Source organism: Ptychodera flava, chromosome 14 (genome assembly GCF_041260155.1).
Source record: "Ptychodera flava strain L36383 chromosome 14, AS_Pfla_20210202, whole genome shotgun sequence".
In the NCBI taxonomy this organism is placed as follows: Eukaryota; Metazoa; Hemichordata; class Enteropneusta; family Ptychoderidae; genus Ptychodera; species Ptychodera flava.
The window spans coordinates 18,542,525-18,559,947 of NC_091941.1; the positions used below are offsets into that span (position 1 = coordinate 18,542,525).

The 17,423-nt window shown below is 38.7% G+C and overlaps 2 protein-coding genes across 2 annotated transcripts; both read right to left on the reverse strand.

The window, feature by feature from the left end:
- Nucleotides 1–589: 589 nt before the first annotated feature.
- On the reverse strand, nt 590–7,829 carry LOC139149619 (photoreceptor outer segment membrane glycoprotein 2-like). The gene is made up of 3 exons (XM_070721456.1): nt 7,194–7,829; nt 4,521–4,755; nt 590–982 (listed from the first exon to the last, which is right to left on the reverse strand). Exons 1-3 carry the CDS (start codon nt 7,757–7,759, stop codon nt 695–697), a joined length of 1,089 nt encoding a protein of 362 aa, XP_070577557.1. The 5' UTR covers nt 7,760–7,829; the 3' UTR covers nt 590–694.
- Nucleotides 7,830–11,682: 3,853 nt separating this feature from the next.
- Nucleotides 11,683–17,417, reverse strand: LOC139149620 (tubulin-specific chaperone C-like). Its single transcript, XM_070721457.1, has one exon. It carries the CDS (start codon nt 17,388–17,390, stop codon nt 16,332–16,334), a length of 1,059 nt encoding a protein of 352 aa, XP_070577558.1. The 5' UTR covers nt 17,391–17,417; the 3' UTR covers nt 11,683–16,331.
- Between the last annotated feature and the right edge of the window lie 6 nt (nt 17,418–17,423).

Here is a 17,423-nt window from a genome sequence, read left to right on the forward strand (position 1 = left end):
ATGAACGTTCGACATTTCGGGTTGCGTGTTGTAATGTAACGCTATGCCATTTATGAGAGTCCGCGAACAGAAAAAGCCGGATCTTTCTTTCATTTAAATGGTTATTTATCACTCAGGTGAATGCATATTAACCCGAGCGGATATCGAAAGACACAATCCCCGGCAGGCAAATTCTGTAGATGACTCACCGAGACGAGACATTTTTTCAGTGAAATTGCTTTGATTTCATTTATCATTTCACTTGATGTGGCTCTGAGTATAGAACCCGATGTGAGTCCGAGACATTTGCCGATTGTGTCCTGAGGACTGTTTCCTGGCCGTCAGTTCGAGCACATAGTAGGCAGGAAATTTTCTCTTCATTGAAGCGTAGACCCTAATCAAGGTCTATAATTGAAGTGTTGGAAAGAAATGCCAGAGTGGTTTAGCGTTCATATTCCACTGTTTGCTGGCTTTTACGTACTACGCGTTTGTCTTCGTGTTTATGTGGCACTGCATTGGTGCTCGCGTGTGGACACACGTATATAATACACAAGAACGCACACACATACAAAACGAAACAGGAAAAAATGCACATACGTACGAAACAGAGTTCATTTTACGGTCTTATTATCTTGTTTAATTTTCCCTCCAAAATTGATTCCGATGACTTCAAGCCTGATCCGTTTGCCTTCCATAAACTTTGACAATCCACGACTCACGGTTCCGCTGGAGGTTCTTCGTATATAGGTTCTTCGGCAGTCTGTGCCGCCGGCTCGCTGCTCACTTTACCTTGCCCGCTCACTTTATCTTGCCCGCTCTCGACGTCGGTTTTCTTCGACTCCGTGTCCTTGAGTCCCTTATCCCTGACGCTTTTTGGTATCCGTCCACAGTTCAGCGGGCAATCTCCCATGAGCCAACCCGGAGTCGACATCGTCGGGTCGCCTGACACGCTTGCGTTATAGATGGAAGTCTGCAAGTAGCGAACCCCAATCAGCACGATCAACTGTTGAAAAAACAACATACAACAACATATATCAGTAAGGGCTATTGTAGTACCCTACGCCGAAGGGTAAGAAAACATGGTGCAGTTATGGGCCAAACCTGGAATCATCAAAAGTAAATTAGGCAGGACACTGCTTTCTTTATGAGACTTGCATCTAACTTCCACTTTCGATATTGAAAGTCGACGTTCTCAACAAAATGCATGTGTCAACCACACACCATGTACGGATCTCAAACTTATTTTGTAGGTGAAACCGAGTCCGTTACTTGCACATTTAAGAAGGAAACAGTGAGTGGTATTACTGACAAGTTGTCCCACTCACTGAACATCTCTCTCCATATACATAGATACATACATAGATACCTACATACATTTATACATGCATAGAGATAGATAGAGGGACATACATACATACATACATACATACATACATACATACATACATACATACATACATACATACATACATACATACATACATACATACATACATACATACATACATACATACATACATACATACATGCATACATACATACATACATGCATAAATACGTACATGCATACTACGTACATACATACATACGTACATACATACATACGTACATACATACATACATACATACATACATACATACATACATACATACATACATACATACATACATACATACATACATACATACATACATACATACATACATACATACATACATGCATACATACATACATACATGCATACATACGTACATACATACATACATACATACATACATACATACATACATACATACATACATACATACATACATACATACATACATACATACATACATACATACATACATACATACATACATACATACATACATACATACATACATACATACATACATACATACATACATACATACATACATACATAGGTATAAGGTAATCGGGATTCAAATTTGCCATTACAAGAGCAACAAGCTTTCCCTTTCATTATATGGTCAAGTGGTAAATTATCCAGGCTATCGACGAACTGGAGACCCAGGCAGACTCTTGACGAGGGGTATAATTGTAACATCACTTTAAAGGATGTGTACGTAACCATGGAAATATGCTATTTCTGCGTACTGATACACCGTTCTTCATATCCTGTCTTAAGTGCGCCCTTGGCCGCGCCATTAAACCTATTCGCGGACGCCTGCACTTAAATCAAATAGGTGAAATTGTCTGGGAAGTTAACTACCCGGTGATTTAACGACTTAACAGCTTTCTCCAGAGCGATGAGAATGCGAAGCAGACAGACCATAAAACAATCACTATCTGAGTTTAAATTATGGCGTGCTGTACTCACGCAGCAGTTCCTATCCATCAGGACTACTCAGGGGACTTCCAAATATAAACACGTTCACCGGTGTTGTGACGCAACGACTGCACTTTAAGGTCACGTGACACGTATTCATCATCGATTTTACAGAGATTGATAGATATGTGTATGTATGTATGTATGTATTGTATGTATGTATGTATGTATGTATGTATGTATGTATGTATGTATGTATGTATGTATGTATGTATGTATGTTTGTTTGTTTGTAAGTATATATGTTGTTTGTTGGACTGGTGGTTTTGGATTGAGCATACTCCGAAAGTCAGGTTTGTTCAAATTGAAAATGACATTTCAAATATCATGATCCCTATCATGATTCGATTAGCCGAGATGAAGCCATCGCTGATCATGTGTGTACAAAATGCTACCAGCCTCGCGTGTAAATGTGTACGATACTCGTGATACCTGCAGTCGCCACGAAGCATTCCACACGAAAGCGTTCTACAGCTATTAAGACCGAGTCCGTGACGTACGGGTTCTGCATCGTGAAAAGCTTTGATGTCATTGATTGAAAATCCCAGTGGCACTATTAAACATTAGTGGTCAAGTGAGCACATCGCTGGAATGTTATGATGAAAATCCAATAGTGAGAGATGAATCAGCATTATTAGTACTCGAAACGTCGTTGTAAAAACCGAATGCAAAATTAAAAAATTATGTGAAGAATAAAACAAAAAGTTCTGTTAAAAGCTGTCAGAAATTTGTTAAAAGATCATGAAGTAAATAGGTCACAGGTAATAAGACGGGTGTAAACAGGTGAGTTTTCAACTTCTCGTTAAAAGTGTCAAGAGATGAACATGCAGTTGTTGATATCAATCGAAGTTCGTTCCACAGCGTTGATGCGGTCTATATAGAGGAGCATGTTGACTTCGCCAGAAGAGACATGGACTGAGTACTCTCCGACGCTCGATTCTCGTACCGTCGGCACTGGGCCATTTTAGAACCCCACTACGCATGACCAGTTATCAAATGTCTTGAATAATTGCTTCAAATTATCACATTCTACAATTGACGGGGTAGTTGTCGGTACCAGGTGTTATGTTTTGTACATTTTCGTGACAGGGTAAATATCAAGGTGTAATAAAATAGATCATTGTACTTCGCAAAACTCGATTGGTGAATTTGCAATCGCTCGCGGAGTTTTTATTCACCATCAGTTGCACATTTTCTTCCTGGCTGGTTGTCTCACGAATGGAAGTGATGATTTTTACCCGAAGGACGCACTAAATCAGAGCAATCTCCATGTGTGATCCATTTTCGGTGGTAAAATGCAGTAAAGCTGAAACGCGTTTGGCGCCTACACATCCAACAAAATTGATGTCCGCATTTGCATCTATCAGAATCAGGAAAACGCGTTTCCAAGTTCTACACTTTTTGGCGCGAAATGACCTTCTTTACTAGCTTTGGCGACGATCAAAATTATTTTGCAGTTTAAAAATTGTGAAGCAAAAGTAAGCAGCATCTAAATGTGAGCCTTAAAGGTATACTGTCACCTGTTCCAATTTTGGCACAGTTACCATGGAAAGAGAAAATCTAACCAATCACAGATTTTAAGCGGGTGGCCGTTTAAAAACAGTGCCTCACATTGGGATTTTGAATACCAAGGAACGCCCATTTGACCATAAATGGGCATATTTAGATTACAGGTGACTGTATACCTTTAATAGTAAAAGCAGTGGGAACCATAAGTGCGTTTGGTAATCATTACATACCATATTTGGCACTGTACGCGTTCGTGTAGTGTATGCAATTTAAAAGTTGCTTCTGGTATTCGTACTTTAAGCAGTTTGGGCTGTATTTCTAATTCCGATAGAGTCAGTTATGTTTACTTTATAATGAACATCAAAAGCCCTACACGGTTTAAATGGCGCACTATTTTCTTGGTGGCATCCCAATTGAAAATCGATGATTGGCCATGGTGACCGAATTCCTTTAATGAAGGTTAATAAAAAGGTCTAATAACGATGCTGGTTCGAATAGTTGTATATTTTGAGGACATCACTAGAATTTGTAGTGTTCAAAAATGCCAACAGAATAATTAAAGTTAAAAATAAAAGTATATAGAAATGAAAACATATGAAATATGACAGTGGAAAATCCCTAAGGCTATGGTAAGTGCAGAAAACCACGCAGCGTACAGACAACGTCGGCCAATCATTACCTGCGCCACAAATATCAGCATAATTATACCGCCCATATTTTCCAATCTCACGCTGAAGTAGTCTGTCAGTGCCGCTTTACATCCACGTTGATAGATCGTCATGGCGACGTTGAAATCATAGTTGTAGTGTTGGTTGTTGTCCGTGATGTGGTGGTGAATGCACGGTCTCTTAGCCCGAGGGTCGCAGCAGCTGAACGGAACATCGTCGTTTAGGTAATGGCCGTTCTTCATCTTCCTGCAGCGTAAAGATGGCGAAAAACACTGCTATTACGCGAAAATCTAATGACCTCAGAACATATTTGTCGTGTGTAATTTGTTCGTACTGGCTATTTACTTGAAAATTACAGCCCTGCTATATCATTCGCTTTAGTACTTTCTCTCAAATTCAATTTACAATTCCATCATCAGTATCCCTGCACCGTGACTGCGATGTCGCAACTCTGACGATTTTTCCACAATATTTATGTTCTGCGTCTCGACCACAATTTTCTATGTCTACTCCCCACAGTATAAGAGTATGTGCGAAAAACAAGTATTCAATTCGTCGTCACAAAACAGTATGTGTCATTTCCGTCATCCGATGTCATTGTTGACGACTTGAAATTCTGTGCGGACCTAAAGTCAACTGTCATCGACAATGATTCGTTTGAAACAGATATGTAGTGGTGACAAACAGTATACTGCAGGCGTTCTGACGTGACATTTTCTCGGGAGTAAAATAAAAAATTCTGTTGATACACGATCCAGAAAAAAATTAAATATCAAAAGTCACAGTTATCGGGCATTTAAATGGACCCAATAGAACTTTTGTTGGCATCAGACCGCAAAAAACACATCAATATTTTAACAATAAAATCCTACATTTTCGCCATGTGTGCTATCAATCCTCGGGTAAGCATAACGGTGCCAAACTAATTCCACTGACGATTTTTTACACGAGTGATAAATAACCTCTTCGAACTTTCAAATCAATAAATAATCTCGCGGACAGCTAAGCTCATAAGTAATCACCGCGAGATTTATTGGTGAGCAATGATTACTCGATCTCAGTTCAATAATTCACATTCGATCTCTGGGCGAATTTTTTGTGCCATTTACTCGGTATAGCAGGATTCACACACGACACCATATGGTACCACGAAGTCTGAATGCATTACACGATGTTACCTGACCGAACGCTTTAGTTACAAAACATATTGTGTGTTCTAGTGATTGAAGACCGGGTTGGGCGGAACAAAAGAGCTGACGTCATAGCCAGCCCACGCTTTTCATCATTTGCTCGAAATATGCGTTGTGATGTTTGTTTCTCTCTTTAATCCTGGCCGCTATACAATACATAAATCTCTATCTATTTGAACTTGAATCAGCTCAGGGCGTCTGGGTTAGACTTTCCTCTTTATTTTTGAAACACTTGAACTCGATAAATCGATGCACATGCGGTGCAATTATCTTCTTATTGTCCGTTCTTTTAACGTAAAAGGGTAAATCAGGGATTGTTTACTTTTCTGCGAATAGAAATGTTCCACTCCACATTTGGATCAAGTAACTGGAAAGTTCTAGCCGTCTGAACAAAAAGCTCTATTTACAGCTAAAGCAAAAAGGCAAACTGCAAAAGGCTGAACTGAATGTGTGTGTTGCGTAAATTTATCCCTAGGAACCGCTGGGATAATGCTACCCTAAATCATCTTCCCAAAATTGGAAATGTTATATTTCGCTAAGTAGTTGAGCAGCTTAAAGGCTCCTGTTTATAAACCGCCGTTTGTTCCGTATTTCTTCGAACGCCACCTTTCAAATTCACCAGAAACCAATTTTCAAGGCGTAAATTAAAGTTCCTGATTTAATGGCCCTGCTGTGGGCTCGTCAATCAGTGTGCAAACGTAAAAAAAACCCTGTGTACTATATTACTGAACTAGAGTGTAAAATTGCACGAATGATTCAACCGACATATAGTGACCAATTTAGGGGCCCGTGGTTTCCTTCAAACTTAAACAAGGTATTTACAAAGTAAAATTTCTCGCCTCAATTTTCCCGTCATTCTCCCGGGAATTTGCGAACGATGCCTTGATTAAGGTAGAATGTGTACGAGACGGGTATTCTGACTCTAAAGCTTTTACAGAACTGTTTCTGTCTACCACCTATGAGGGCTCATTTTGAAGCTCATGAAGTAACTAGTTTTTTATTCACATGCTTAATATTTTTTTGAAAATCGAAAATTTAATTTTTAGACTTAACTCAGGGATAGCGCCACTTTTAATTTCAATCGTCGGTAGTAGATATTGGAAACTCTGTTTCTCTAGTACCCAACTTTATTTCGAAAGAGAATGGTTTAAAGTTCCCTCACGGAAAGTTTGAGCGAGTTTAAGTCTGTTAATGTCGAGGCGCGTCCTGCCTTGGACATTTTTTTGTATGGCATGCATGATATCCCCACCTAAATATTGCACACTTTTTAGGAGGTTACGTCCACATTAATATTTTTCCAAATTTCAGATTTTTTTCAGCAATTTATGTTCAACTGATTCGCCCCCATCCCATTTTCTACCAACCCTCCAATGATCTAAGGGTCGACCCCCGAAGTTAGTAACTTTTTAACATAAAGATTAATTAAAACGAGTGTTTTGAAATGCCAGTTCTGATTTCAGGCAGAGGACTGTGGAGGTATTTTACTCAGCTTACTCCTTGACGTCTTGGTTTTGCAAGTTCAGGTACGCGTTGCTGATCCACTGAATATCAAACCAGTCGCGATAGTCGTTGTTTCCACAGCAACGAAAGTCCATCTGCAGCTCATCGATCTCCGTCTTGAAGGTGGTGTTGTCCTTGTACCGCTCCATGGCAGACCGGATTCCTCTGTGGAACGAGTGGTGCAGATGGCGCCGGTGGTCGAAACACATGCTGCCCCCGGCGAGAATCAAAATCGCCAGGACGAGGGTTACGCAGATGTAAGGCTGCAGGAAACCTTTAAATTTGTCCCTGGAGTGGGTCTGTCCGCTACTGTGGCAGATCTTGCCTCCTGCTAGAAAGAGAACGACGCTGAGGCAGCCGACGATGGCAAGCATCAGGGGCAGCACGTTGGAGTTGTAGTGCTCGATGAGGGCCATCTTCGACTCTACACTGATTTTGAAGTAAATGCCCATTGCGGCGATGAAAACGCCACATCCCGCCGATATCCAGTTGAAAATCCACAAAACGGTTCCGAGTTTCCCTCTGTTAACCTCGCTGATTTCAATCGCTAGAAACGGCATATTTTTCCAGCTTCGGAAGGGGAAAGTTCAGAAGCTCTTGCATCAAACTGCATGATTTGGGGAGGGACGGACGTTCGGCGCGATTGGTTTCTATTCGAACAACTTGATTCATGAGCGAAGTTCTCGAATTTAGAATTCCATTCTTCATCCACACTTCACTTTTACTACGCACTGTGCGCGTCAAAATATGACAAGTGGACGCTTGCCCACCACTTTCGCATTCAAAAATATTTCATCGACATTTTCATATTCTTTGCCTACATAACTAAACGCAAAACTTGCGAAACCAAGTTGATAAGCGCTTTGACTGGATATTTGCATCCACGGAAGTTGAAATCGAAGATCGCTTTTCAGTCGGATGCTATCACGAAGACTTACCACTGATTATAATGGGTCGATAAACAAAAGTTTGCGTTGAGAAAGATGAGGAAACCAAGTCGGAGAGAAGATTCCACTTGAACTCGAGGAAGAAAATGGGTAACGCTGCCTCGCTAAGCAAACAGGTTGTCAAGGTAACCGAGCCAGATGAAAGCGAGAGGAGACTACGGAGCGTCGGGAGGAATCAAGGCGAATGTGACAACAATAAGTTCGGTGGCACCATAGAGGTAATCGTTCGAGACAAATCGGACTCACCGCCTTCCACGGCAAGGAATAACCCCAATTCATCGAGACATGGAGAAACCATAGTAACCACAATACGCGGGACGCAGAATGACGAGGAGGAGCGCAAAAACATGATTAAAATAGACTAACTTTGCATCGGACCCAATAGTCTTCCAGATTGAGAAAACCTTGGTATACCAAACAACTTAGAAATGAATAGACACTCTAACGTTCGAAATTCTCAACTAATCAGACGTTTTAAATTTTTTGAGTAATTTTGATGTTCGAGTATTAACATAAGACGACTCGATATGAGATCTCGAATTGTCTCGTATTTCGTATCGTAATAATAAGTTGTACACCTAGCAACGTTTATGATTGTACTTAATCACTTCATTTACCCATGTTATTTTGCACTTGAAGTAACTTATGTTATTATTATGTATAATGCTCTGCTTTAGCATCGAGCAGTATAATTTCCCACAAGGACATCTGCATACTTCGATTATATATATACACACACACACACACATATATATATATATATATATATATATATATATATATATATATATATATATATATATATATATATACATATATATAATCATATATATAATATATATATATATATATATATATATATATATATATATATATATATATATATATATATATATAATATTGATCAGGTCAGATATTACATGTTCAGTGTTGTTTTTTCAAACTTTGTCTCTTCAAAATTTTGTGAGGATTGTTGAAGTGTCATTTCTAGGAACAATGGTCAAGATGATTCAATAATATCTTCAAGAACGTAAAACAGCGCGCAGGCGAACATAGTCTGTATTTACCTTTTAATGTGTCGCCTTTTAATGTTTCACAAGTCTTCGGAAACGTGGATTTTACAGCTATAGTCAGATAGAAAACGAAGAAACACCTTTGACTGATATCCTTCGAGACTATCAAAACTTTTACGTCATATATTATACAACTACCAGTACAGCGAGCTGGTGCGTTCAAATATTGCCTTTCTGGACACACTAAGTGATATATGCCTGCTCAAATGTCAGGAGGCAGTGCATGCATCACATAATTTATGGGTTTTCTCTGTTTCAAAGGTAATCTAAAGTACGACGACGTTCTCTACAGTGGTATTTTTATTTCGCCCACTCTAAACGTCGCGTTAAATGTGTTAAAGACACGGTTTTTATCATGACCCCCAGCCCAACGTTTTTATTAAAAAAGTTCTTTAATGTGCGAAATAAACTTTAAAACATCAGTTTTGTACAGGCCTCCCGCTTGTCGTCTTGATTTTGTTGTAAAATTCTCTTAAATTGAATGCGACTTTATCTAGTTCAAAGCGGGCACACGCGCTGCAATGGTTGCTCAGCACCAAGTGTAACCTGTTCCCTTACAGAAATTATTTGTGTTTGAACGTGTGTATGTTTAGTTTATCAGTTTTTAAATTATATTTATCCATATACTGACACGTTAAAAGGGGCCTATAAATGGGACTTGCCGTTTTGTTGTATGAACAGATAGTTAAATATATGACCTGTGAGGGCGCTCTCTATAATCAAGAATTCTCCCATGCATGGAAACCAGGACGTTATTCATGTTAGGCTGTGGTTCTTGCCAAAAATAGAGAGGTCAGTGAACACAGTGAGGGGCATGAAATTTCAACAACTGAATTAAATGTAATTTTAATATTGATGAAGATGGGGTTCAGACTGTTCACATATTTTTAGTTATGTTTAATAGCACGGACTTGTGCACAGTTACAAGGAAAATTTATGATTGGTGATTTACAAAAATCTTTTCATTGCGGCACTATCAGTACTTTGCGGGTCATGAAAGCTGTGAAAAGGAGGTAGAACACAAAAGCAATATACAGTTCACGATGACATTCAGAGCTGTGCACGAATAAAGGGCGAGTCAGTTCAAGGGGCGATGACCTCAGTTCCTCTTTATAGAATGGTAGGGACGTGGGACATGAATACAGCTATACAGTCAGCACAATAAAATACAGCTAAAGGTATTACATTCTCTGCCCTTGCATGCACCAATACAAACATATCAATGACGTCTGAATTCTTTCTCAAGACATATTTTCCTGTTTCATAAAAAATTAACAAAAAGTGGGAGGTAGGAGAGGAAAGTTTTTTTTTTAGCAATGACCCATATGTATACGTGGGAATTGCACCTTAATGATGAAAATGTGCATTTTTTTATGTGGATAAGTTAAAATTTACGACTGACCCAAACCTGGTTCCGCATGAGGGTAAACTAGCCTTTGTCGCAAAAATAAAAACAGACACAAAAATACACCAGTTGCAGGTATTCACAAAGGATAACCTTAGGAGCAAAAAGTGTCGATCTCTTTCACAAAACATTTTTGAGGAAATCATACTGTTCTGAGTGGACAACATCCAAATTTCTTGATACTATTTTCACCATTTTTGTTCCATAAAGGAGACACATTTTTCAGACTTCCTAAATTGCAATTAATGCTGCCAGTATTCAGTATTGGCCTTGCTAACACAATGGACTGTGTACAATATGCAATACTGTAGTTGATAATGAATTTCTAGTCCGGAGTAAACATCGGTTATCAACATCAACATCAGACACTACTAGGCATGTTCAGGCTGTACTGACAGGCTGCACACAGGGCATGTTGAAATTGACACGATGTGACATGCTGTACTGACAGGCTGCACACAGGGCATGTTGATATTGACACGATGTGAGGGTAGAAGAATATTTTGCGATCAGAACAAAAAATATAAGATATTTCATACAAAGTTACAGTAATGAAGCTGTGGACGATGTAAATTACACTCTTGTGAAGTGAAGCAGAGATGAAGAGCACGGTGATCTGTAGGTCAATGTGAGAAGAAAACTGACTTTCAAGTAGGGTGAAGAGTAGACCAGCTGAATCACATTGTCAAATGCCATTAACTTACAGGGCTCATCGCAGGATTTCCATTACAGCAGTAACCCTAACCCTGAACTTCATCTCAGCCCCTCAAATTAATCCTTATCTAGTCATGAAATGGACCAGATAAATTAGTAGCATTAGGCAACTGTTCAATCTTTCCCTCAAGGCCATGGGTTTTCTTTGACTCAGAAATACTTTACATATTATATGTTGCTACCTAGAGCTCAAAGTAATACTTAATTCTTGAAATGTCTCTATCAGTTGAGAATTCTCCAAAGTCAAGTACATTGGCTTGGAGAAACAAGTGCTTATTCTTTTTCAAAATGTTCTGCCGATTATGTAGTAAGTATTTCAGTTTCACTAAACACACCTGTCAACAATCATTCAAAAACTTCTTTATTCTGCAAGCACTTCTCCACATGGTGTCATGCACCGGAGAACAACATGCTCAATTTGCCAAAGGAAATCAAGTCCGAATTTAAAATGCATCTCACACTGTTTAATTAACACCGTTGCTGTCACGGAAGACAAAAGTACAAATAAGGTTTTCAGTACTGTAATTCTATATACCAGTTATTAATTTCATTCCTCCATTCATTCAAGATTCACAAAGCAAAAAGCAACATTTCCAGATCAAAGTTTCTTACATACACATAGAATTACATCAGGCATCTATGATAAAATATAATGTAAAATCATTAACGTTTTCATAATTATGATATTAAAGCATTGAAACTTGAAAATCTGTCACCTCTTGTCATGGTTTTAGAAATTGTGACAATGCCAACTGAGGAATAAAGAACAATTTCTCAATTGGATGTCTTCCTATACCTTAAGACCCCAAAAATCTTACCGTTTTAATAACTTAAAAATTACAGAAGTGTTTTTAAAAGGGCATGTACAAAGAATACAGCTTTGACTTAAAAGCTTTTAGGATAACACCATCCAAACACATCCACAAACAACAAAATGTACAACAAAGGTCAAGCAGAGAAAGGAGGGAGTCGTGTCCTGTTACAAGAAATACATGAAGATAATGTAACAATATCTCTGAGTGTACTTCAAAATGCATATGTACATTCTTTAACAAAAAACTCAGTTTTTAAGATGAATCACTTCAGCTTTGCATAATACGATATCAATGATATCATCCATAGGAATACACCATTAAATCTGGATGGGGAAGGTCAGATTCTGATATCCCAATTTTTTCCTGCATATCCCTATTATTTGCAAATATTTCTAAATTTTAAATGGTGGGCATCCTCCCCTCCCCCCCCCACCAGAATTCAACTATTTCTTTGGTTGAAAGTCTTGTGTATATATACATGTTTTTTAATTGGAAGCAAGGCTGTAAAACATTCACTTCAGATTTTGTCCAATTATGACGGCCCCCCCTCCCACGATCTAATGGTCCATCCCTTGATAAATAACAATTCTCTATACCTTTGATGCCACTGAAATTAAGTAGTAGCATTGATTCACAGTGATTGTAAGGCATCAGTAAATGATAAAAATCTTTCATATATATTAAATTTAAAAAAAAAAGAGAAAAATTTACTTTTGACTACAAACACACTCAAATGATACAAATTCTGAGATTTCATGAATTTTATACAAAATCAGATTCCAAGTCAAAAGGCATACTGCCGATAATTCTTCTGCAAATGTATAATGTACAATCACTTTAACAACTTTCAAAATTTTCAATTGGTGAGGTAACTGTAAAGGCATAATACTTCTACATATTCCACTTCAATGGGTTGAAAGTTTCACAGGATCTATCATCAACATTACATTGGTACAGCTTAGGTGCAAGGCATTACAGCAAAACGACAGGAGAGTGGGCCCACATTGAACACTTTTATGAGTCAACATAATCCTGAGGGGCCCGGTTACTTCACAACAACATAATCCTATGGGGCCACATTACTTCATAAAGCACCATGAGAGCTCATATGAAAACCAAAATATTTTTGCAAGTGAGTTGGGCTCACACTGTTACATCATTTTTGTTGAAACATAATAGAACGCTAATTGTTATTTTCCTAACATTGGTTTTCACTGTATGGGTCTTTGACAGTGATCACATACATGTATGCATGCTTGTACGCACAGGCGTGCACACACACACACACACACACTGGTACTTGTCATTTTGTCAAAAGCATAAAACTAGGACAGTAATATGGGATGTCCTGTGTATATATCCTACTGAGTATTTCTAATACAACAAAAACACTTATACACTTGCTCCTCATCCTTGATCTCTTGCAAGATGAGCAAAAATGGAAACAATAGGTCTAGTGTAGCTACCGGTAGTCTAGATGAGCAGAAATGGAAACAATAAGTCTAGTGTAGCTACCAGTAGTCTAGATAAACCTGAGCAAGGATGAGAAACAAATACTTGTCTAATTTTGGCCTAATTAGTGAAACTGGTTTATGAAACTGTGACTGCCTACTTATATAAAAACAAATAACCAGGCTGGGGAGGGAGAAGAAGGATGAAGTTACTCATCTGTGCAAATATGTTTGTGGATGCTGCTAAAATATTTCTGATTTCAGCATACATGTACGTTGTTGAGAATGGTAACATAAGGTTTCTACGTATGATAAAGAATCATTGAAAATTCATTACCAAGGACAGCCTAGCCATTCCTCTTACTAGTATGTTTCAACACCATTCTAATTAGGCCGTCGATAATAAAAGCTGACGCACAAGAAACGTAATTCCTTCGTTTTACTTGAAACCCCCTCCCTACCCCCTCAAAACGAAAGTTCTTATGCAAAATTTATTTTGTATTATGATGCCGTTTCTGACAAACTCACATGTGCCTCTCCGATCTGCACGCCCATGAAAAAATACCGGAAAAGCACATTACTTAATAAACCTCCTTTTTACGCGTTTCACTTTTTAAGACAGAACATTTAATGTATTTCGCATGTAGGAAATATTTCATGTACATGTTTCACTTTGAAAAAAAATACAAATTTTTATTTCACATTTATGTCTTTTCGTCGTCTTTTCTGTCTCCTTCTTTTGTGATCATTCTGTTCTCGATGAACGCGAAGGTAGTTTTGCGTTCTCGCTGCAAAGTCACACTTCGAAAACAAGAGATGAAAATCCTTATGCGATTTTGACACCCACAAAACGAAATGAGATTTAACCCCCTCCCCCCTAAACGAAAGAATTACGTTTGTCGTGCGTCAGCTTTTATTATCGACGGCCCCATAATGTATGGAAATTACTCACAATTGATGTACTGAAGAATGCATTCCTGGGTAATTGGGGAGGAGCTTCTCTGCTCTACTTTTTGACTGTCCATGTTGAGACAAAACAACTCTGGTAAAGCATTGTAAAACTATTGAAATCATGTAGCCTGTCAGATTATGTAGACATTTGATGATACAGAAGACCATATATCTACATGTATAATTAACAGAATAACATGAGCAGCCTTTCCCCTTAAAAAGTAATCGAAACAATACTCAATGTCAGCACCATTATCATCAACAAAATATTTTGATTCCAATATTTCTCCCTAATATCCGCTACAATTTCGTCAATAGAAAACTCAAATATTACTCATCAAATTCAGAAATTATGAAAAACCTTAAAGTTGTAAGTAGCCGATCATGCAAAAATTATATCAAGCATGTAAATCAATGAAACCTGAAGTTCTTTATCTTTATAGAATACAATTTTATGCAAAATTTACAAGTTAACCAATATATTGATGTTTTCATCATTTCTGAGTATCAATTCAATTGGAAGGTCCAGTACATTAGAACAATTATGGTAGGCTTATTGACTACTGTGCCTTTCTCACACTGGTGTGTGTAGAGGGACTGTGATTTGACTCATTAAACAACATGCAGGTGTGAGCAGCGTGGCATTTTGCTCCCGCTATCCACAAAACGTCACAGTGCTCATAACCTTTGGATATACAGAACCATATATACTTAATTCTGTGTATATGTTACAGGTTATGTGTTTGTTAAATCACAGAAATAGAAAATTCATTTTCAGTTTGAAAAAAAAATAAGCTTCCTAAATTTGTTTTAGTATCACCTTCAACAAGGTGCCACAGCTGTCAAACAACTGTATACCAACTGTATAAAGTGTGAAATACCTATCTATTGTAACTCCATCATGGCCTTGGAAATGGAGGTAGGAGAGCCTTCCTGCCTCTGTCGTAGACAAGGATGACCATAACATTTACCTGGACTTTGAGTATGCCATGAAGTTAAATTAACATGTCACTGACTTTCTGATGCAAGAACGTTATCCATACACATATTATGATTTACTTGTACCGTTGCAAGGCTAATGCACAGAAACTGCAAGACATTTTTAATTTGACTCAAACATTCAGAAATGTGTACAGTTATGGGAGGGAAACTGTTGGCATTATCAGATGTACATTCTTACATAAGACTGAGTAAAATAACATAATTGATTGGATGTGATTTGGTCATTATTTCTTGCAATCCTTACTCCTACTTTTGAAGACTCAATTTTCCCGAAAATGCCTAAAATCAGCTGCACCTGCTTCAGTATTGCAGATTTGCTTACACTAAGTTACAGTTTATGCTATTTGGTTATGAAACGAATACCATTGTTGGACACAATGTTCAGGCTCCTCTTATTTCATGTACTTTCACTGACTTAGCACCTAAAGATTTATCACAGAAATGTGTTTGCTGCTTATGTCGCTTTGCCGATAAAATTTGGGGAAGAGTACAGTTTACAGTCTCAGACCTACAGTAGTTCTACATGCGTAGCAACTTGCAGAATGCTACTATGTGGGTCACTAATGCAACTCAAAAGAGTTATCTCTTCATGTTTTGAAGATGGCAGGAGCACTATGGAAGAAGACTTCATGATACTTCCAAATATTACGAACACAACAACATTAGGTACCCAATAAATACACAATCCTCTTTGCACTGTCTAGTTTCATCACAACTCCCATAGGTACCAATTGACATCTGACATTTGAGAACATTACAACAAGCTTTCGCACATTACACATCCCACTGTTGCACACGTTTGTCCTCGGGAATCAGTGTCCAATTGGGTGAATGTTTGTCACTTGCTAACCAATTAAAATCATCAACGTCATCCCAGTTGTTTCTGTTCCTGTCTAAACCCGTCGTCTTGTAGTGTTCTTCGATGCCGTCGTAGCTCCAGTTGTAAGGTGCAAACTCAACCCCGGTGGTGTCTTCGATGATGGCCTTGCTGGTGACGTGGAGATAAAACTTCGTATTCTTTGTCGTGTGTACGCGGAGCTGCTGGCAGGACAGCACCAATGTAGAGTCCACGCAATTCGTTGCGAATACCGATCCAGGAACTGGTCCGCAGAAGACGCGACAGTCCTTCAGATCGCTGACGTGCACAGCGCTAGGGGCACCTGTTATTTTCACTACGCAGCCGGTCAAACGAAACAGACCTACGTCCTTGTTGTTCGTCGTGTTTGCGTCCAAAGACACGGTCTCGTTCGTCTTGTCGGACACACTGCACTCCATCTTAGCGGTGTCCGATATGACCTGTGCCATATCTGATACCTTCTTGCCGCCGTCGACTTCAGCAGCCTTTTTAGGCGCACCACTGTTCTTTTTCCGCGCTTTGAACGCGAACTTCTTCTTCGGTAGGAGTTCCTCTCTCTTTGTTGAAATCAAACTTTGCAGCTTTTCTACATTTTCTTGTGCTGTCTTGATATCATAGGACGGCAAAAACATTGTAGAGTCATTTACAAACTTCTGTAAATTCTGAACAGCATGCGATATCTCGTCAAAATGATGATTCACCTTCGATTTGTCAACATCACCGTCATTCTCCATGAGATCCAGTTTCAGCTCGATCTTTAATTTTTCTTGCGCGAACATACTAGTAAAGTAATCGACCTTTTCATGCTTCAAAGAGGCATTCTCACGCTCAGTTCGTTTCCTCTCGATTTCCGCAAGTCTTTCTTCTTCCCTCTTCTGCAGTCGCCCTGTCATTTTCTCCCTCTTTTCGTCCATATTAGTGATGCATTGATCTCCACCGGCAAGTGCTGTACCTTCCGTTGCTCCGTGGGCTGCCATTTTGATAAAATATGTGGTCACTGCGCGCGCGCA

What these genes read in the sequence shown, in the direction of transcription:
- LOC139149619 (XM_070721456.1), bottom strand. Translation starts at nt 7,759, where the DNA reads ATGCCGTTTCTAGCGATTGAAATCAGCGAGGTTAACAGAGGGAAACTC. An exon ending in CAAAACCAAGACGTCAAGGA is followed by an intron (nt 4,756 to 7,193) that starts GTAAGCTGAGTA and finishes TTTACGCTGCAG; the next exon opens with GAAGATGAAGAACGGCCATT. An exon ending in TGCTGATATTTGTGGCGCAG is followed by an intron (nt 983 to 4,520) that starts GTAATGATTGGC and finishes TTTTTTCAACAG; the next exon opens with TTGATCGTGCTGATTGGGGT.
- LOC139149620 (XM_070721457.1), bottom strand. Translation starts at nt 17,390, where the DNA reads ATGGCAGCCCACGGAGCAACGGAAGGTACAGCACTTGCCGGTGGAGAT.